This window comes from Cervus elaphus, chromosome 12 (genome assembly GCF_910594005.1).
Source record: "Cervus elaphus chromosome 12, mCerEla1.1, whole genome shotgun sequence".
Classification (NCBI taxonomy): domain Eukaryota; kingdom Metazoa; phylum Chordata; class Mammalia; order Artiodactyla; family Cervidae; genus Cervus; species Cervus elaphus.
In genome coordinates, this window is record NC_057826.1 from 93,101,168 (window position 1) to 93,124,269 (window position 23,102).

The window sequence follows — 23,102 nt, forward strand, 5'->3', positions numbered from 1 at the left end:
TTTGTATTTCTCTGATGATTATTTGTGTTGAACATTTTTTCATGTGTCTGTTAGCTATCTGTATATCTTCTTTGGAAAAACGTCTATTCACGTCTTCTGTCCATTTTTAAAACTTTTTTTTATATTCAAATTGTTTATATATTTTGGACATTAACCTCTATTGGTCATATCACTTGCAAATATTTTCTTCTATTCAGTAGGTCATCTTTTTGTCTTGTCAGTGATTTCATTTGCTATGCAAAGCTTTTCAGTTTTATTAGGTCCTGTTTGTTTATCTTTTATTTCATTTCCTTTGTTTCCTTAGGAAACAGATCCAAAATAATATTAAATATTACTATGATTTATTTCAAAGAACATCCTGCCCATGTTCTCTGTTGGAAGTTTTGTGGTTTCTGTTCTTACAATTATGTCTTTAATCCATTTTGAGGTTATTTTTGTATGTGGTGTGAGAAAATGTTCTAATTTTATTCTTTTACACGTAGCTGCCCAGTTTCACTACTTATCATAGGTCCCGTTTATTGAAGAGACTTTCTTTTATCCATTGTATGTTTTTGCCTTCTTTGTCACAGGTTAGTTGAAAATAAGTGTGTGGGTTTATTTCTGAACTTTCTAGTCTGTCCCATCAATCTGTGTCTGTTTTTGTGCCATCACCATGCTGTTCTGATTACTGTGGTTTTGTGTAGTCCCGAGTCAGGGAGCATGATGCCTCCAGCTCTGTTCATCTCTCTCTAGATTGCTTTGGCAATTCAGGGTCTTCTGTGGTCTTGCATAAGTCATCGGATTGTTTGTTGCAGTTCTGTGAAAAATGCTGTGACTGTTTTGATAGGGATTGCATTAGATCTGTGGATTACTTTGGGTAGTATGGAAATTCTGACAGTGTTCTTTCAGTCCAGGAACACAGTATATCTTCTCTTTTCCATGTATCATCTTTCGTTTCCTTCATTGATGTTTTAGTTTTCAAGGTATAAGTCTTTCACCTCCTTGGTTAAGATTATTCCTTGGTATTTTATTCTTTTTGATGAGGTTGTAAATATAAGTAAGTTTTTTTTTTCTTGCTTTCTCTTTCTGATAGTTCCCTATTAGTGTATAGAAAAGCAGTGGATTTCTGTATATTAATCATGTATCCTTCAACTTTAGTAAGCAGATGTATTAGGAATTGTAATACTACAATTCATTATGAAAGAATTTTTGCCTTATAAAAGCTTGTACACTTGCATATCTGAGTATAACTGTGGGGAATATAAAAATGCTGAGTTCAGTGCCCATCTTCAGCATTATTTTGTTGGGTCTCTTTTGCTTTTCCTACCGAGGTGTTTTCAGCTCCCTCAAGATAGTATTTGGTTTATAATAAATACAGAAATCATAAATTATGTAATGTTATATGTGCCAATTTTAATAAAACGTGTTTTCATAATTTTATTTTTTCCACTTGGTTTGCTCATGGCAAAGGACTTGTGGTTTCAGAAGTCTGGAGTCTGACCTCTGGAGGCCGTTCTCTCTGATTTTCTCTTTCTGCTCACAGCTCAGAAGAAGAGCATTGACCCTTCCGATGTAGAGGATGCACGCCGGCACAAGGTACCTCTCTGTTCAGCAGTGAGCGTTTTTATAGAGCGCACCTGCTGGTTATTTTACTGATCATCAGAGGGGAAAGAAAGACTGTTGAAGCACTCATCAGGAACAGTGACTTCGCCTTTGCTTTTTAGACACTTTGGAATAATTACATGAGACTCAGAAGGTTCTGGGCTGTTAGTTTGGGAAGCAGTTGAGTAAATGTAGTGTATGTGGGCACACTAATGTATTGGTAACCATTTCTACTTCCTTTCTCCTCTTTATAAAGCCATGAAGTTTATCAGCCATGTTGAATGTCCTCTGGCCTGAGCACAGTATGAGAGTCAAAGGTGTTAGCCCATCCCGTTAAACTTTACATGGTGGGCAGTTATTTTTCATCTGATGCTTGGGTTGTGGTGTGTGAGAGGAAGTCCTGTCCCTGTTTCAGTCTTGTCAGCCCACAGTAATCTTTCCATACACGCCTACTTGGTTGTATATCTGTCTTTTTGTTTTTAAATCCTTTCTTCCACTACCCTACCTATGATTGCTCATAGATACCAGAGAAAGAAACTCTTAATTCTATCTCTATAACAAATGGGAGAGGAGAGTGGTTTTAAAGCATAGTTACAAAGATTACCGTGTGAAGGAATTATCTGATTATTTTAAAAGCCTATATGGATTAGCTTGATTAAAATTTTTATTATGTTTAGTAATAAGATTGATAGTGCTAAAATACTGGCAAGTACAAATTAAAATGTACAGGAAAAAATAATAATTAGCACATATACTGAGTTTGAATCTATTACATTTGTCTTTCTGCTTTTAGTCTATTTTTTCTGAAATATATATCAGGTTGTATATATCCCAGCAGGCCCTGTGGTTAGATCAAATTATAAGGTTGAATGGAATAATAGTTTTCTTTTTCTCCAATCCAGAATGAATTGAATGCAGAATTACAGCTGACAGTTAAAGCTAACTATGTATTTTGTTTCTATAGAAACCAAAATTCAGTTCTAAAAATCACAGTGGGTTTGTTTATGATGAAAATTCCAACAGACAGAAGCCAGAACATGTAGAAATCAATAAAGGAAGCAAAAAGAGTTTATTTATAAATAAAGATATATATGAACATTATCAAAAAGATTCCCCAAACATGAGAATTGGTAAATCCAAGCAGAAACAATCAATTCTTAACCAGATACACTCTCCAGGATTCAGAAAGGTCAATCTCCATGGTGCTGAGGATCCCAGCACAAGTGTGTCTAAAGATAAAGGAAGAAGAAATTCACAACATAAAAGGACTCACGTGGATGATATAAGCCAAGAAAGCAGTCCAAGAAAGACAGTGACTGTCTCTTCTTCTAGAAGAATAAGCAGATCAGTTACTCGCCGGCAACAAGCGGTCCAAATCCTTGATGACCTTCCAGAAAAGTCACGTAAACCTTTTAGCCAAGCTCTGTCGGGCCTGAAAAATGGTTTGTGTAATGATGTTGAAACTTGTTCAGTTCCCAGAGAGACGCATACTCAAAGCCTGGATTTATCATCAGATAGTCAAGAAATAAAATGTATGGAAGTAGAATCCATTGACCAAGCTGAAGTTGTTTCTTTCTTAGGACTTTCTTTACGTGAAAAAACCAAGTTACCACTTGTTACTACAGATCAGCAGCCTCATACTCACCAAGAACAGGAGCACATTAGCCTTTATAAATCTCATGAAAACAGTAACTCAGGTCAAAAAGATGAGAGCCTCAAGTGGGAAAAAATTTCCCCATCCTTTATAAAGGAAAATTTTAATAATGATGATCATGGTGATTCCTGTGCCTCTGAGGAGACTGTAATATCTAAAAAGGTGATAAGTTCTTCAGGTTGCAAAAACCATGATAATTATAAAGAGAATAAAACAAATACAGAAGAAATGGATTTTCAACAATTTTTACCTTCTCAAGACCATTTTCCACAGGAAAATGAGTTAAAAGCAGACAGCCTAACCATCCTTCCACAACAGGAAGCTGTTAGTTTTTCTAATTCAGATAATATAATAGTTTCTGAACATGTTTCAAATTATGAACAATGTTTATGTGGACCTTCTTTTGATCACTCACATGGCAGTCCTGAACATTCTCCTCTGGCTTGTATAGGAACACTCTCGACACATGAAGTTTCAGAGTTGACCAGTCATGAGAAGCTAGTCAAGAAGCCTCAGGATTATAGCCCCAGCATACTAATTCCTTTAATGAATCAAGCAGATATACATATTGTGGAAAAGGTGAATAAGGAAGGAGACACTAAAAGGAATTATACTGACACAGACCAAGAAACAAGTCCTTCAAATAGGCCTTCATCCAGAGGTGTTCCTTCTCAAGTAATGGAAACAACTAAAGTTGAAAAAAGGAGACAAGAGAGCAAAGCCATACGAAATATAGGTTTTCATTCTACTGACAATATCAGTGAAGAATTGACCAACATCTCACAACTTAGTCAAAGAGAAGAGAAGATTTCTCACAAACCAGGTATTAGTAGTATTGTTCAATTTGTACACATTTCCTGTAGATTGAGTTATTTCACAGAAATTTCCAACTGAATTTCACTTAACCTCTGCCCAAACTGATCAGAATGAGGACATGTGGATCACAATTTGGAGATACTATTAATTAGTTAAGTAATGGTATTTACTTTGAAAGAAGGTGCTAAATTAATATTGACAGAAGTTAAAAACAGTATTTTTTTGAGTTTTTAGCTTTCTTTTTAATATAGCACCTACTTAATGTCAAGAAACCTAACAACATTTTCATAGCAGGAAAATGTTAGCTCCATTGATTTTAGTGATTCACTGTTGAAATTGCATCCAGGAAACTAATTTATGTTTGTTGTATGAAAACATTTTTAAAAGCTTCCATTCCTTTAAATAAAAAAGCAGTCTAGCAAGGAACAGAAACGTGGAGCAATTATATGATTAGACTCTTTCTTAGTCCTATAACTAGTAAGGAGAAATACAACACTGATACTTCAAAATGTTTGTTTTTTTCAGGTGAGGAATTTGTCAATGGAGAGGAAAACACTATAAGAAATTGTAAAGGGAAAAAAGAAAAACCAGATTCAGAAATTCATATGCTTACTAACATCCAATCACACAAAAAAATTCAGAATTTCAGAAAAAGAAAAAATGTCTCCAAAGCTACCTGCAGCCAAGGTTTGTATTCCTATACTGTACAGGGACAAGGTTTTTGCGTGACCACTCCTAGCAATCCACTCTCCTTCAAAGAATTATATACACTTTCATATTTACTGTTTATTTTTTTAGTCATTCACTAATTTATAAGATTATTTTGGCTATATTTGTTAGGTGGTTTTACTGTAATCACCACTTGAGAATCTCTTAGTCTTCCAATATATTGTCATATTTTTGTCTGTTTGTTATGTTAGAGGAGATAAGGTAAACAGTAGAGACAGCAAGAAGTTGGAGTCGGGGCAGCACATCTGGATTGTGTCAGACCCCTTCGAACTTTCACTGAGCCCTTTTAACATAAGGGAAATTAAAGAAGCATAGCCACTAGTTTCTTTTTGTCAAATACATGAACTGTGTGTGTTTGACAATACGGATAACTGACTATTCCTTGGTAGTTCTTGGAGCTAGTTCTGTGGTGAACCATAGGCTGGACTACTTCGGGTCAAATGTTAAGCCCTGCGAAGTTGATTAGAAAGAAAAAGTTGATAGAGTAAGAGGTAGGAATACTAGACATCCTTTCTGAACTTTTCCCCATTGTCTCCCTCTCATGTAAACTAAAGTGCTTCTTATACATACCTCCTATAGTGGGTTGAATAGTGACCCCCTAAAAAAACCTATGTCCATGTCCTAATCCATGGAATCTGTGATACTGTTGCATTTAAAGAGTGAATATTATCTTATTTAGAAGAGGAATCTTTGCAGATATAGTTAAGGACCTTGAGATAAGGAAATTTTATTGGATTTTCCAAATGGGATTCAAATCTAACAAGTATCCTTATAAAAGAAAAATGGAGACAGCTTTGAGACACACAAGGAAAGAGAAGATAATGTGAAGACCAGACAAGAGAACAATGTGGCCAAAAGCCAAAGAAGCTAAGTTGGAGGAAGCAAGGAAGGATTCTTCCTTACAGCTTCCAGAGAAAGTGCAGCCCTGCTGACACCTTGGAATTGGATTTCTGGTCTCCAGAACCACAAGAAACTAATATGTTTCTCTGGCAGCACTTAATCAGATTTTAATGTAATTTTTTACATGTCTCTCATTCCCCTAGGCTGCAGGCCACTCAAAGAAGAGACGGTATCTTCTATTTTCTTTATATAATATTACAAAAATATCTTCTAGTACATCATTTTAGCATAGTTTAGGGGGAAGTTGCATTGTTTTTATTTTGTTTATTTATTTTTTGTTGCCTGGACAGGGACTTGAACCCTGGATCCTCAGATTAAAAGTCTGATGCTCTACCAGCTGAGCTACCCAGGCTGCATTGTTTTTGGTGTTTCTAACTTGTGATGTAAGGAAAAGAAATAAAAATATTTAGATAATAATACTGTACTGAATTTTCTGTGAAAGAAAAATGAAATGCTCGATAGGCCATAGTTCGGTTCTTGACATCTTTCGTCATCAGAAACACACTCATTGAGATATGAGAATAAATGTGGAAAGCGGATTATGGACTACTGAGTGAAATGAGTATAGAAATGAAGCAAGTCTTATTTGTTTCAGTCAAGCTTAGGATAGAGTGAACAACAGCTGGAATAAATTAATGTGCTCAGATGCTCTATCATTTCTTTACGAATTGTGTTTTAAAATAGCAACAGCAGTTATAATATTAATTGAGGTATGGTTCTGTGTGGGACTTGCCTAGTGGCTCAGATGGTAAAGAATCTGCATGCAGTGCAGGAGACGTGGATTCAATCCCTGGGTTGGGAAGATCCCCTGGAGAAGGGAATGGCACCCCACTCCAGTATTCTGGCCTGGAGAATTCCATGGACAGAGGAGCCTGGCGGGCTACAGTCCATGGGTCGCAAACAGTCGGACACGATGAAACGACTTTCACTTTCTGTGTAGTGCACTCCTTTTTGGATGTTTTTAGGAAGTTGCTTTGTGTTTTCTAAGATCCTTCATAGTAACCAGCACTTGGCAGAAAACTCAGTCTTGCTTGGCAAATTTACAGAAATGAAAACGTCTGGGATCGATAAGAGGAATGCCACAGGGGAAAGCCGGCTTCATGTGGCTGCCAGAAGAGGACATTTGTCTCTGGTGAAAGCTCTGATAGAAGCTGGAGCAGATGTGAATCTAAAAGATAATGCAGGTTTGGATTTTTAAATTGTAAATGTCTTTGTAATTTGAACTCACTGATATATACATTTCACCCACCCTCCCCCATTTTGATCCTGACTGTTATATAGATGCTCACTTTGAAAATTCTTTATGTAATATTTTATGGTTTATCTTAGTTCCCACCAATTGCCAAAATAACCATTGAAACAGCTTTTAATATACCTTTGGGAGCATTCATTTATTTTCATTCATTTTCAGTAAAGAAGCTTTATTTAGGCATTTTCCTTGGAGGCTTTAATATCATTACCTAACTTTATAGGGAATGCCAAATTTCCTCTTTCCCTGTCCCTTCTTTTCTTAATTCTTGATAATATTCCTTTTTTTCTTCCAGGTCTTGTTTTTATCTTAAAGCTCCATTTTTAAACTGATCTTGTAACATTTTTCTCAAGCACACATACAAAAAACTTGTGTAAGAAATTCCAGAGGGGAAAAACTCAGATTGATTGTTCACATGTCTTTTTAAAGAGAAGTGTGGCAATACAAGATATAAATAGGAAGGTCAGATGGTCTTACTCTAATTTAATGTCTGACTTGAAGCCATTTGACGTGATTAGTACTTACTTGGTCCCATGATAGCTTGTGTTCTGTTAGTCTTTTGTCACTTGTATCAGTAAATATTTTTGATGAGATTAACTTGTTTTAAAAAATGAAGATTATGTTTTTATTGAGATATACTTGATTTATAATATATTAGTTTCAAGTGTACAACATAGTGATTCAAAATTGATAGACTATGTTCCACTTAGTTATTATAAAATATTGACTGTATTCCCTGTACTGTACAATATATCCGTGAGCTTATTTATTTTATATATAGTAGTTTATACCTTTTAATTCTTTACCTTATCTTGCCCCTCTCTTCATCTCTTTCCCCCCTGGTAGCCACTAGTTTATTGTCTATATCTATGAATCTGTTTTTGTTTTGTTGTATTTACTTGTTTCTTTTATTTTTTAGATTCTATGTATAAGTGATAACATAGAGTATTTATCTTTCTCTGTCTGACTTATTTCACTAAGCATGATACCCTCCAGGTTCATCTGTGTTTTTGCACAAGGCAAAATTTCATTCTTTTTATGGCTGAGTAGTACTTGTTTGCTTATTGTAAATAATGTTGCTGTGAACACTGGGGTGCATGTATCTTTTTGAATTAGTATTTTTGTTTTCTTCAGATATATAGCCAACAGTGGAATTGCTGAATCATGGGGAGTTCTGCTTTCTAAGAAACCTCCACTGTTTTTCTGCAGTGGCTGCACCAATTCACACGCCCACCAACAGTTTGTAAAGGGCTCTCTTTTTTACATATCCTCACCAACGTTTGTTATTTGTTGGTGTTCTTTTTGTGAACACTGTTTGTGTTCTTTTTGATGATAATCATTCTGACCGAAGTGGGATAACATCTCACTGTGGCTTTGATTTGGATTGTTTTGATGATTATCAGTGTTGAGCATCTTTTCATCTGTATATCTGTCCATCTGTATGTCTTCTTTGGAAAGATCTTTTGGAAAGTTCAGGTCTTTTGCCCACTTTTTGATTGGCCTGTTTGTTTTTGATGTTGAGTTTTATAAGCTGTTTATCTATTTTGGATATTAACCCCTTACCAGTCATATCATTTGCAGATATTTTCTGCCATTCCGTAGATTTTCTTTTCTTTTTGTTAATGGCTTCCTTTGCTATGAAAAAGCTTTCAAGTTCAACTAGACTCCGTTTGTTTATTTTTTTTTATTTTGTTTCCTTTGTCTTAGGAGACAGATTGAAAACAATGTTGCTGCTATAATTTATGTCAAAAAGCATTTTGTCTATGTTTTCTTCTATGAGTTTTATGGCTTCCAGTCATACATTTGGTTCTTTGGCTCATTTTGAGTTTATGTTTATATATAGTGTGAAAACTATTCTGATTTCATTTTTTTTAAACATATAGATATTCAGTTTTTCCCAGTACCACTATTGAAGAAACTGTATTCTCTCCATTGTTTATTCTTGCCTCCTTTGTCACAGATTAACTGACGTAAGTGTGTGGATTTATTTCTGGGCTGTCTATTCAGTTTCATTGATCTGTGTGTCTCTTTTTCTGCCCGTATGAGACTGTTTTGATTACTGTAGCTTTGTAGTATAATCTGAAGTCAGGGAATGTGATTCCTCCAGTCTGTTCTTTTTTCTCAAGTTTATTTTGCCTAGTTAAGATCTTTTGTGCTATCATACAAGTTTTAAAATTATTCTACCCCTGTGAAAAATTCCATTGGTATTTTGATAGGACTTACATTGAATCTTAGATCACCATGGGTAGTATGGTCATTTTAACTATTAATTTTTCTAATACAGTATATCTTATCTTTTCAACTGTTTGTATAATCTTCAGTTTTTTCATCACTATTTTATAATTTCCTGAGTATAGATTTTTTATCTCCTTAGGTAGGTTTATTCCAAGGTATTTATTCTTTTTGATGCAGTTGAAGATGAGAAAGTTCCTTAATTTTGCTTTCTGATCATTTGTTGTTAGTGTGTAGAAATGCAACGGATTTCTGTATATTAACCTTGTATCCTGCAGCTTAACTGAATTTATTGATAAGCCCTAGTAGTTTTTCAGTGGTAGCTTTAGGATCTTTCTGTGTATAGTGTTATGTCATCTGCAAAGAGTGCAGTCTGGATTCCTTTTATTTCGTTTTCTTCTCATTGCTGTGGCTAGGCCTTCTGATAACATGTTGAGTAAACATGAGAGTGGGCACCCTTGTCTTGTTCCCAATCTTAGAGGAAATGCTTTTAGGTTTTCACTGTTGAATGTGATGTTAGCTGTAGGTTTGTCATAGATGGCCTTTATTATGTTGTTGAGATATGTTCCCCCTATGCCCACTTTTTGGAGAGTTTTGATCATAAATGGATGTTGAATTTTATCACAAGCTTTTCCTGCATCTGTGTGATCATACGACTTTTATTCTTCATTTTGTTAATGTGGTATGTCACATTGATCAATTTGCAGACATTGCAAAATCCTTGCATTCCTAGGATAATCCCACTTGATCATGGTGTATTATACTTTTAATGTATTGTTGGATTTGATTTGCTAAAATTTTGTTGAAGATTTTTGCACCTATGTTCTATCAGTGATATTGACCTGTAATTTTCTTTTGTGTGTGTGATATCTTTCTCTGATTTTGGTGTCAAGGAGATGCTGGCCGTGTACAATGAATTTGGAAGTGTTTCTTCCTCTGCAATTTTTGGGAATAATTTGAGAAGGATAGGTATTAATTCTTCCCTAAATGTTTGGTAGAATTCATCTGTGAAGCCATCTGAACTTCGTTGGGAGTTTTAATTACTGATTCAATTTCATTACTGGTAATTGATCTGTTCATATTTTGTATTTCTTCCTGATTAGGTCTTAGGAGATTGTACATTTCTAGGAATTTTTCCTTTTCTTGTAGGTTGTCCTTTTTATTGGCATATAGTTGTTTTTAGTAATCTGTTATGATCCTTTGTATTTTTGTGCTGTTAATTATAACATTTTAATTTATATTTTATTTTATTTGGGCCTTTTCTCTTTTTTCCTTGGTGTGTCTGGCCACAGTGTTTTCAGTTTTATCTTTTCAAAGAATCAGCTCTTAGTTTCACTGATATTTTTTTCTATTTATTTAGCCTCTATTTAATTTATTTTTGCTCTGAACTTTATGATTTCTTTCCTTCTCCTTTCACATTTTTTGTTCTTCTTTCTCTTGTTCCTTTAGGGATAAGTTCACATTGTTTATTTGAAATTTTTCTTCTATACAAGTTTAGAACTTGCTATTGCTATATCCTATAGATTTTGGATCATTGTGTCCTCATTTTCATTTGTCTCTAGGTGTTTGTTGTTTTTTTCTTTGACTTCTTCAGTGATCCATTGGTTGTTGAGTAGTATATTGTTTAGCTTCCATATGTTTGTGTTTTTGCATTTTTATTCTTGTAGTTGATTTCTAGTCTCATAGTGATTTTCAGTATGAATGAAAAGATACTCAATATGATTTCAGTGTTCTTATATTTACTGATACTTGTTTAGTTGCCTAGCATGTGACCTATCCTGGAGAATGTTCCATGTGCACTTGAAAAGAATGTGTCTTCTGCTGCTTTGGGATGGAATGTTCTATATATATCAGTTTAAGTCCCTCTAGTATAATGTGTCATTTATGAGTTTTTCCTTATTGGTTTTCTTTCTGGATGATCTGTCCATTGATGAAAGTGGGATGTCAAAATCCCCTACTATTATTGTGTTACTGTTGATTTTTCCCTTTATGTCTGTTAATATTTGCTTTATATATTTAGGTGATCCTGTATTGGATACAGATATATTTTAAATTGCTATACCTTCTTCTTGGATTGATTGCTTGGTCATTATGTGATGTGCTTATTTGTTTCTTATAACAATTTTTGTTTTAAGGTACTGTATCTAATACAGATACTGCTACTCCAGGTTGCTTTCTGTTTCCATTTGCATGGAATACCTTTCTTTCCATCCCCTACCTTTCAATCTGTGTGTGTCTTTAGATCTGAAGTGAGTCTCTTGTAGGCAGTATATATATATTGGTCTTGTTCTTGTATCCATTCAGTCACTCGTTGTCTTTTGATTGGAGCATTCAGTCCATTTACTTTTAAAGTAATTGTTGCTATGTGATGAACTATGGACGGAGGTTCGTGACATTGTACAGGAGACAGGGATCAAGACCATCCCCATGGAAAAGAAATGCAAAAAGGCAAAATGGTTGTCTAAGGAGGCCTTACAAATAGCTGTGAAAAGAAGAGAAGTGAAAAGCAAAGGAGAAAAGGAAAGATATTCCCATTTGAATGCAGAGTTCCAAAGAATAGCAAGGAGAGATAAGAAAGCCTTCCTCAGCGATCAGTGCAAAGAAATAGAGGAAAACAACAGAATGGGAAAGACTGGAGATCTCTTCAAGAAAATTAGAGATACCAAGGGAACATTTCAGGCAAAGATGGGTTTGATAAAGGACAGAAATGGTATGGACCTAACAGAAGAAGAAGATATTAAGAAGAGGTGGCAAGAATACACAGAAGAACTGGACAAAAAAGATCTTCATGAACCAGATAACCATGATGGTGTGATCACTCACCTACAGCCAGACATCCTGGAATGTGAAGTCAAGTGGGCCTTAGAAAGCATCACTACGAACAAAGCTCATGGAGGTGATGGAATTCCAGTTGAGCTATTTCAAAGCCTGAAAGATGATGCTGTGAAAGTGCTGCACTCAGTATGCCAGCAAATTTGGAAAACTCAGCAGTGGCCACAGGACTGGAAAAGGTCAGTTTTCATTCCAATCCCTAAGAAAGGCAGTCCCAAAGAATGCTCAAACTACCACACAATTGTACTCATCTCACACGCTAGTAAAGTAATGCTCAAAATTCTCCAAGCCAGGCTTCAGCAATATGTGAACCGAGAACTTCCAGAAGTTCAAGCTGGTTTTAGAAAAGGCAGAGGAACTGGATATCAAATTGCCAACATCCACTGGATCATTGAAAAAGCAAGAGACTTCCAGAAAAACATCTATTTCTGCTTTATTGACTATGCCAAAGCCTTCAACTGTGTGGATCACAATAAACTGTGGAGAATTCTGAAATGGATGGGAATACCAGACCACCTGATTTGCCACTTGAGAAACCTATATGCAGGTCAGGAAACAACAATTAGAACTGGACATGGACCAACAGACTGGTTCCAAATAGGAAAAGGAGTATGTCAAGGCTGTATATTGTCACCCTGTTTATTTAACTTATATGCAGAGTACATCATGAGAAATGCTGGGCTGGAAGAAGCACAAGCTGGAATCAAGATTGTCGGGAGAAATATCTATAACCTCAGATAGGCAGATGACACCACCCTTATGGCAGAGAGTGAAGAGGAACTAAAAAGCCTCTTGATGAAAGTGAAAGAGGAGAGTGAAAAAGTTGGCTTAAAGCTTAACATTCAGAAAACTAAGATCATGGCATCTGGTCCCATCACCTCATGGGAAATCGATGGGGAGACAGTGGAAACACTGTCAGACTTTATTTTTTTGGGCTCCAAAATCACTGCAGATGGTGACTGCAGCCATGAAATTAAAAGACGCTTACTCCTTGGAAGGAAAGTTATGACCAACCTAGATAGCATATTAAAAAGCAGAGACATTACTTTGCCAACAAAGGTCCATCTGGTCAAGGCTATGGTTTTTCCAGTGGTAATGTATGGATATGAGGGTTGGACTGTGAAGAAAGCTGAGCACCGAAAAATTGATGCTTTTGAACTGTGGTGTTGGAGAAGACTCTTTAGAGTCCCTTGGATTGCAAGGAGATCCAACCAGTCCATCCTAAGGGAGATCAGTTCTGGGTGTTCATTGGAAGGACTGATGCTGAAGCTGAAACTCCAGTACTTTGGCCACCTCATGCGAAGAGTTGACTCATTGGAAAAGACCTTGATGCTGGGAGGGATTGGGGGAAGGAGGAGAAGGGGACAACAGAGGATGAGATGGCTGGATGGCATCACCGACTCGATGGGCATGAATTTGAGTAAACTCCAGGAGTTGGTGATGGACAGGGAGGCCTGGCGTGCTGCGATTCATGGGGTTACAAAGAGATGGACACGACTGAGGACTGAACTGAACTGTATTGCCATTTTATTCATGGTTTGGGAGTTGTTTTTGTAATTCTTTTCTTATTCATTTTTTTGTTTTGTTTTCTTGTTATTTTATGATTATCTTTAATGTTATGTTTAGTTTCCATTTTCTTTTTTGCATATCTATTATAGATTTTTCATTCATGGTTACCATGAGTGTGTGTGTGTGTGTGTGTGTGTGTGTGTATGATTGTTTTAACTTGCATCTGATCTCTTAGTTTCAAACACATTTTAACAACCCTGCATATTTACTCTCCACTCCTCCAGTTATGTAAGGAGTTTCCAATATCTGTTTTTAGTATCATATTTTTCATCTGTTTTGTGTGTTCCTTAACTACTTATTATGGTTATAGATGATTTTATTTCTTTTGTCTTTTAAACTTCCTATTAATTTTGTACCCAGTTGACTTACTATCTCTACTGTATATTTGCCTTTACCAATTAACTTTTTCCTTTTGTAATATTCATGTTTCTAGTTGTGGCCTTTTCTTTTTTGCTTAGAGGAGTCCCTTTCACATTTTTCATAAAGCTGGTTTGGTGGTGCTGAGCTCTTTTAGCTCTTGCTTGTCTATACAGCTTTTGATATCTTCATCATATTTGATAAAAGCCTTGCTGGGTACAATACTTTTGGTTGTACATTTTCCCCTTTCATCACTTTAAATATATGGTACCACTACCTTCTGACCTGCAGAGTTCTATTGTAAAGTTAGCCAAAAGTCTTATGGAAGTTCCCTAGTATGTTATTTGTTGCTTTCTCTTGCTGCTTTTTATATTCTCTGTCTTTAAATTTTTCCATTTAAATCACAGTGTGTCTTAATGTGGTCCTCTTTAAGTTGATCCTGTTTGGGATTGTCTTGATCTTTTTCCTGGGTCTGGCTGGATGTCTCTTTGTTTTCCCAGGTTAGGGGACTTTTCAGCTATTATGTTTTCAAATATATTTTCAGTCCCTTTCTCTTCTTCATCTGGGACTCCTATAATGAAAATATTGGCACACTTGATACTGTTCCAGAGAGCTCTTAAACTGTCCTTACTTTCTGAATTCCACTGCTGTGTCACCCAGCTTGCGGATATGTCCTCGTATATAGTTTAGTGTATTGTTAATTCCTCTTGGTGCATTTGTCATTTCAGTTATTGTGTTCTTCATCTCTGCCTGGTTGGTCTTTGTTTTCTAACTCTTTGTTAAAAACTTCTAATTTCTCCGTTTATCCATTCTTCTCCCAAGTTCTTTGACTATCCTTATAGTCATTACCTTGAACTCTCTCTTAAATAGATTTCCTATCTCCACTTCACTTAGTTCTTCTCCTGGGGTTTTATCTTGTTTCTTTCTTTTAAACATATTCCTCTGTTGCCTCATTTTGCCTAACTAACTAGTTTTATTTCTGTGTGTCTGGTAGGTTTGTTACATTTCCCAGCCTTGGAGAAGTAGCCTCTTAGAGGAAACCTCCATGCTTCTAGGAGCTCACTTCCCTCTGATAGCAGAGCTGTGTGTCCTGGCCCCCCATGTGGGCTCCATGCGTCCTCCTGTGTGTCAGGCTGACTGCTGTGGGTGGTCTGCTGGGCTGGCTTGCCCCCCAGTTGGGTTGGCTGCCCTGCTTGTGTGGGGGCTGCTGGCCTGGTTGGGGGGGCTGTGTCATAAGGCAGCTGGCCGTTGACCCCCAGGGGACCCCAGGACTAGTGCTTGCTTACTGATGGGCAGAGTCTGGATATAGGAGATTCAGGGCTGTTTGCTGCCTTCCAGTGGATGAAGCTGGTTCTTGGGATGACTGCCAGCCCACTGGTGAGCAGAGCCAGGTTTTGGGCACTGGATAGAGGGCCCACAGGTTCCAGAGCTCGTGCTGGACTGCTGAGGCGTGGGACCAGTGCTGCTACAGGTGGCTGTGGGCTCAGTGGACCTAAAGTTCATGTTGGCCTGCTGCTGAGCAGGACTTGAGCCCAGCCGGTCCTAGGGCTGCTGCTGGCTGCTTGTTGGTAGACTGACTTCTGTCACAGCAGGCTGTGGAGCTGTAATTGTCCAGGGGCTGGCGGCCACCTGCTGGTGGCTCAGGCTATTCCCAAGGCTAGAGCTGGCTTGCTGGTGGATAGGGCTTAGGCCCAGGGGTTTCTGGGGCTGGTCCCCACCCATTGGTGGGTGGAGCTGGGCTCCAGGGCCTCTGGCTGCAGAGCCCTGGGTGTCCTGGGTCTAGTGTCTGTGCACTGTGGGAGGATCTGGGTCCTGGGCCTTCTGGTGGATAGGGCCATGTCCAGGGGCAGCTGTGGGCTCAGAGGATGTTAAAGTAGCCTGTTTTCAATATTATTTCCTGTCCAGTACTTAGTATATACATTTGAATCAATATATATATTCATTCCATTAGTGCAAATAAACTTAATAATGAGGATATTACTTGAGTATTGATTTGTAAGTAGCTTCTTTTGTTTTCTCTTTTTTCCTTTTTTAGGTTGGACACCACTTCATAATGCAGCTAGTAAGGGATGGAGTGATGTAATTGTAGAGTTGCTAAAAGCTAGCGCTAATGTTAATTGTGAAAATGTAGATGGAATTCTACCCTTACATGATGCTGTTGCAAACAACCATTTAAAGGTATAGTGCATCATATTAGGTTCCTATTTCTTTTTCTTTAAAAAATGAATGAAGACAGTGAAGGTATTTTAAATTGCTAATTAAAGTGATTCCTTAAGACAAAGAATTTTTAAAACTGCTTAGAGGTACAAGTGTATATGATATTACATATAGTTTAGAAGAGCAATATATTTCCTAATGAATCCTGTTTCCATTATCTCTTCATTGTGTAATTCATGTAAATCAGAATAAAATGAAATGGCTAAGAGTAAACACAGCCTATCAATGTAATACATTCTAATTTTAATTGTCTTAAATGATTTGCTGTTGTACATAAAAGAGTATATATAGTGATGATATATGTGATAACCAGACAATTTTTAAACTCAGAAATTTCTTAGTGAGTTTAAAGTTTCAAAGAAATGGGTAAAAGCTTAAGTTGCTTGTTTCTTTGGGGATTGTTGTATTTTTTTTTCTCATTTTTTAATAAACAACTATGGTGAAAATAACAGGAAAATTACTAGGTTAATTATTAGAGTAACACTAAATTTCAAATCTAGATGTTAAAATTCTTCAGATTTTTAAACTTATCTCTTTTTTTTGACAAACCTTATAAGAAGATTTGTCTATAGATAGTGTAGATTTCAGGAATAATTTTTCACTTTGAAAAATAGTTAAGGAAATTATCAGCAACAACAAGAGTATAAAACCAAGATTCATGTAAAAAATATTTTGGATCTCTCACTAATACCACTTTACCTGTCTCTAGGTATTTTTTAATAGTCCGGTAGTTTTTATTTAATTTTGTGAAAATATATCTCCACTGTTTTCAGCCTGAATATAGTCATGTGAAAGAAGAGTATTGAATTTGTGATTTGCAGAGATAAAAGGCATAAACTAATAATTAAGAATAATACCAGATGGGTAGGCTAATGTCCAGGGAGGCTTCTTTTGATCAAAGAAGCTCTTTGACCTTAAAGATGTTTAAATTAAAAAGGAATTGACAAAATCTTGAGGTTATGTGATTGTGCAGTGGAAGAAAACAAATAGGAAGAGCCACTGAAGTGGTGAACCTACTGGTTATTTGTACAGGGAAAAGGTCATTTAAAGTGAAACCTCTTAAATAAGGGCAAAAAATTCATAGTAGGAAAATTAGGATTTTAGACTATCCTGAAAAATGCAATATAGAAATAAGGACCCCCCCCTCCCCCAACATCACCCCTGTACCTGGAAATTTAGGAGGTGCTACAGAGGTCAGCGTATGGTATTCATGGGTCAGGTTTGTTCCAGCAATATAGTAAGGATACATAGTTGGATCATCGGAGGAGAAGGTGGAGCCTGGAGATGCCCGTGTGCAGGCTCTACTATGTACTGTTCTTCACGAGAGGCCACCGACGGTTTGCTTTTCCCTCAGCGGTGAAAGTGTACTGACATAAGTACAAAGCTTCTGTCCGGGAAAGCTGATTAGAAACTTAATGCTCACGGTTTATACTGAGGGCTGGTCATGTGTGCACCCTCTACCTAGCACTTACCAAGATTCCAGACTCCCAGAGAGTCACAGCAATTAGGGAAAGTTTTATATCACTGCTGGACACGGACTGCCAGCCCGGTTCTCACATGCCAGCTACAGGCCAACCCTGTAAGCAGCCTCTCTAGATAGCAGTCTTGGGCTTGCTATGTTAACTCCTCTGAATAGTAGTGTATTTAGTTTCTAACTGAAGTACATACTGATTGATTTCTGGTTCAGCGGAAACACAATAAAGTATGTTTTCTTGGCCTAGCTTTTCTGGCAAAATAGTATGACAGCACATACTTTATCTCACAGTTGACTTTTTGCATCATGGTCTAAAGGAAGTTCTTTTTTTCAAAAAATTTGAAAGGTGCCACAAGTTTTGGCCCTAGGTCCTGTATTAATACACGTATTAAAATCCTGATTTTTCTTTTTTTATGCTTATTGCTATCAGGTTGTCACTCCTTCTAGGCCCTTTCAGAGGGTAAAGACAGGAAAATATGTGAATATACTAATACACGTATACTCATATCTATATCTCTGAATTAATCTATCTGTATATATTAAAATAAACTTGAATTAAAACTGTCTTCTCAGACTCGAATCCAGCTTCACAGAGTTCATTCTAGCTTTTATCCATCTTGTTTCTTTATAACTTCCTTTTCTGACAATGATAAACCTGGTTATTTTATCCACAATTTATTTACTTATTTGTCCAACTCTCATATAAATGTAAAGCATTTTCAGAATTGTTAATCCATATCACTGTGTAAAACACATTTCTCTTTTAGAGCGAGGGCTGGCAAACAGCTCCCAGGGCAATTCTGGCCCTTTGCCTGTTTTGGAATAGCAGATAGCTGAGAGTAATTTTTATATTCTTAAATGAGTAGGTGGGGGAAGATAGAATATTTCATGAAAATTTCATGGAATTCACATTTTAGTGCACATGGATAAAGTTTTACTGGAACACAGTCATGCTCATTTGTTTACGTGTTGTCTGTGACTGCTTTTGTGCTCTGTTAGTAGAGCTGAGTAGTTACGACAGAGACACCACGGCGTGCACACACAAAATAATTACTATCTGGCTCTTTCCAGAAAAAGTTTGGTAATTTCTAAATAAGAATATAGTGATCATGCAGTTCTTCTTGGCTTTAGCTTTACAGTATCCAGCTAAAAACACCATATTCCAAAGTAATTTAGATAAGCTAATTTAAAGACAAGTCTTGTATTTTTAATACTGCTAGTTCATTATAATCTACATTAAATCTTCAAAAGAGTCAACATCACACTTTAAATTTTTTTTTAATCATTTTTTAAATTTATTTATTTTATTAGTTGGAGGCTAATCACTTCACAACATTTCAGTGGGTTTTGTCATACATTGATATGAATCAGCCATAGATTTACACGTATTCCCCATCCCGATCCCCCCTCCCACCTCCCTCTCCACCCGATTCCTCTGGGTCTTCCCAGTGCACCAGGCCCGAGCACTTGTCTCATGCATCCCACTTGGGCTGGTGATCTGTTTCACCATAGATAATACACTTGCTGTTCTTTCGAAACATCCCACCCTCACCTTCTCCCACAGAGTTCAAAAGTCTGTTCTGTACTTCTGTGTCTCTTTTTCTGTTTTGCATATAGGGTTATCGTTACCATCTTTCTAAATTCCATGTATATGTGTTAGTATGCTGTAATGTTCTTTATCTTTCTGGCTTACTTCACTCTGTATAATGGGCTCCAGTTTCATCCATCTCATTAGAACTGATTCAAATGAATTCTTTTTAACGGCTGAGTAATATTGCATGGTGTATATGTACCACAGCTTCCTTATCCATTCATCTGCTGATGGGCATCTAGGTTGCTTCCATGTCCTGGCTATTGTAAACAGTGCTGCGATGAACATTGGGGTGCACGTGTCTCTTTCAGATCTGGTTTCCTCGGTGTGTATGCCCAGAAGTGGGATTGCTGGGTCATATGGCAGTTCTATTTCCAGTTTTTTAAGAAATCTCCACACTGTTCTCCATAGCGGCTATACTAGTTTGCATTCCCACCAACAGTGTAAGAGGGTTCCCTTTTCTCCACACCCTCTCCAGCATTTATTGCTTGTAGACTTTTGGGTAGCAGCCATCCTGACTGGCGTGTAATGGTACCTCATTGTGGTTTTGATTTGCATTTCTCTAATAATGAGTGATGTTGAGCATCTTTTCATGTGTTTGTTAGCCATCTGTATGTCTTCTTTGGAGAAATGTCTGTTTAGTTCTTTGGCCCATTTTTTGATTGGGTCATTTATCCTTCTGGAATTGAGCTGCAGGAGTTGCTTGTATATTTTTGAGATTAATCCTTTGTCTGTTTCTTCATTTGCTATTATTTTCTCCCAATCTGAGGGCTGTCTTTTCACCTTACTTATAGTTTCCTTTGTAGTAAAAGCAAAAGCAGAAATATAGATCAATGGGACAGAATAGAAAGCCCAGAGATAAATCCACGCACCTATGGACACCTTATCTTTGACAAAGGAGGCAAGGATATACAATGGAAAAAAGACAACCTCTTTAACAAGTGGTGCTGGGAAAACTGGTCAAACACCTGTAAAAGAATGAAACTAGAACACTTTCTAACACCATACACAAAAATAAACTCAAAATGGATTAAAGATCTAAATGTAAGACCAGAAACTATAAAACTTCTAGAGGAGAACATAGGCAAAACAGTCTCCGACATGAATCACAGCAGGATCCTCTATGACCCACCTCCCAGAATATTGGAAATAAAAGCAAAAATAAACAAATGGGACCTAATGAAACACACTTTAAATTTTTATGTAATAAATTTAACCCTTTCTAACTGTAGCTCAGTCGGTAGAGAATCTGCCTGCAACGCAGGAAACCCAGGTTCAATTCCTGGGTTGGGAAGATCCCCTGGAGAAGGAAATGGCAGCCCACTCCAGCATTCTTGCCTGGAGAATCCTATGGACAGAGAAACCTGGCAGGGTACAGTCCATGGGGTCACAAGAGTCGGACATGACTTAGCGACTAAACCACCACCACCACCGTATTAAAATCCTGATTTTTTTTTTCAGGTTAGCAGTTTTATCTTTTAGTTTATCCCTTATCAGTTTTACTTCACAGGTACTTTGAGCATTTCTACAGTATTATTTTAATATATGACTTCCGGAAATCCTGGGCTTCCCTGATAGCTCAGTTGGTAAGGAATCCGCCTGCAATGCAGGAGACCCTGGTTCGATTCCTAGGTCAGAAAGATCCCCTGGAGAAGGTATAGGCTACCCATTCCAGTATTCTTGGGCTTCCCTTGTGGCTCAGCTGGTAAAGAATCTGCTTGCAATTCAGGAGACCTGGTTTCGATCCCTGGGTTGGGAAGATCCCCTGGAGAAGGGAACAGCTACCCACTCTGGTATTCTGACCTGGAGAATTCCATGGACTGTATAGTCTATGGGGTCACAAAGAATCAGGCATAACTGAGCAACTTGCACTTTCTTTTCAGGCAATCCTACATCTTTACATTTTGACTTTGTTATCAATTTGTAGTATATTTTTCTGGCCAGTATTCTGGCCTGGAGAATTCCATGGACAGAGGAGCCTGGCAGGCTACAATCCATGGGGTTGCAAAGATTCGGACACGACTGAGTGACTTTCACTTCATAAGTGAGAATTTTCCTGTTTTGAAGACTCTAGCTTCTCTCATAGCAATTTGGTAACTTCAAGGGGTAGAGAAGAGGATTACTCAGACGTTGAGGGTCTTCTGTAAAGATAAATGTCACGAACTGAAAATTAACCACAGGAAATAGCAGAAAGGGAACTTGGTTTAGCAGACAAAACACAGAACTGGATATTGGAGAACTTGAATTCTAGGCCTAGTTCTGCTGCTTGAAAAAGATAAAAATAATTTTACCCTTGAAATAAGGAGTTTGATCTAGAGCTGCACTGTCCTGTACTATAGCCACTAACCACATAATGACTATTTAAATTACCTAAAATCAATTAAATTGAAAAATTCAGTTCTTCAGTTGCATTAGCCACATTTGAAGTACTCAGTAGCTACATGTGGCAAGTGGCTCCCGTATTAGACAATGCAGATCAGAACATTTCCATCATCACAGAGACCTCTGTTGGACAGCTCTGGTCTAGAGCAAGGATTGGTAAATATTTCCTGCAAAGGGCTAGATAATCAGTAGTTTAGGTTTTCTGGGCCACACAGTCTCTATTGCAACTACTCACCTGCTGTTCTGTTACAAAAGCAACCCTAGACAGTTTGTAAATGAGTTGGTTTTGGCTGTGCACCAATAAAACTTCATTTACAAAGTCAGGCAGCAGACAGGATTTAGCCCATGGACCATAGTGTGCTATTATTGCTTGTTCTAGAGAATCACTGGTGTTCTTGATACCTTAGTGGTGATACAGATAAAGTTTGCTTTTGGATTAACCTTCCATATCTCTATTGCCTTCACTTTAACGAGAAATATTCTATTTAAAATGAAGGAGGTAGTGTTTTTTTAATGATATTTTAATTATTTTGACACATATATTGGCCAGCATCTTTCCTTATATCTTCATTAACTTTCCCTCCATGTAACAGTTTGTCTGTCATTTGTTCTTTTTATTTCTGATTCACTTTCTCCCTTTTGTCCCTATTTCTTTTTTTTTGAGGTAGGATATTGATAGATAATCTAGAAAGATAAGTAAGGGAGCAAGATATATAAATATATGTTATTGTAGACCTGTGTGTGTGCTAAGTCATTTCAGTCGTGTCCAACTCTTTGTGACCCTATGGACTATAGCCCGTCCTGCTCCTCTATCCATGGGATTCTCCAGACAAGAGTACTGGAGTGGGTTGCCATTTCCTTCTCCAGGGGATTTTCCCGTCCCAGGTCTCCTACATTGCAGGCAAATTCTTTACCACTTGTGCCACCTGGGAAGCCCAATTGTAGAACTAGTAAGTATCAATTCTGTAATATCCTATGTATTTAATTCTTGATTTTCTCTCTTGCATGACTATGTGCAAAGTTTGAGTTCATCATCTTATTTTCTTTTTCAACTTGCATATGTTTAAAAAATCTTAGTTTCTGTTTTAAGTTATCTTCCAAGGTGGTTTTGAATTCTACCTTATAAACTGTGGAGTATTAAAAGATAAGGAAAAGGAGAATGAGAGGAAAAGTTTTTTTTTTTTAAAGCTAAAATATGGGTGGGAATGGATACTCACTTTTGTACAAGATAGGATAGCAGGGATAAGATATCCCCTCCCACCTTAAAAGCTAGGAAAGTGAGCAAAACATATGAAATAACAGTTCTGAGATTTTAGACAACATGCAGGAGAGGGCAGAAGCCAATGAGCCGAGCCCTGTGGATTGCCCCGCCTTACGGGCTAGAGGGGGTTTCCAGGCAGTAGTGTACGGAGGAGGAAAACAGCCTTCTGATCTCAGAGGGCTGAGAAGACAGAATATGGGGTTTAAAAGGCTCCAACAGCTAAAACTTTGAGGGCAAGATACCAGACAGAATGTATTT

General features: G+C 37.2%; 1 protein-coding gene and 1 non-coding gene across 2 annotated transcripts in view; one reads left to right on the forward strand and one right to left on the reverse strand.

Moving 5' to 3' along the window:
- Positions 1-23,102, forward strand: part of ANKRD31 (ankyrin repeat domain 31) — a 125,552-nt gene that overhangs the window by 63,027 nt on the left and 39,423 nt on the right. Inside the window, exons 14-18 of the mRNA XM_043920584.1 lie at positions 1,523-1,575; positions 2,546-4,058; positions 4,577-4,738; positions 6,727-6,864; positions 15,955-16,097. Of these exons, the coding sequence (XP_043776519.1) occupies positions 1,523-1,575; positions 2,546-4,058; positions 4,577-4,738; positions 6,727-6,864; positions 15,955-16,097 (2,009 nt within the window). The remainder of the gene's footprint in view (positions 1-1,522; positions 1,576-2,545; positions 4,059-4,576; positions 4,739-6,726; positions 6,865-15,954; positions 16,098-23,102) is intronic.
- Positions 5,960-6,032, reverse strand: TRNAK-UUU. Its single transcript has one exon. It is a non-coding gene; the product is annotated as a tRNA-Lys (tRNA).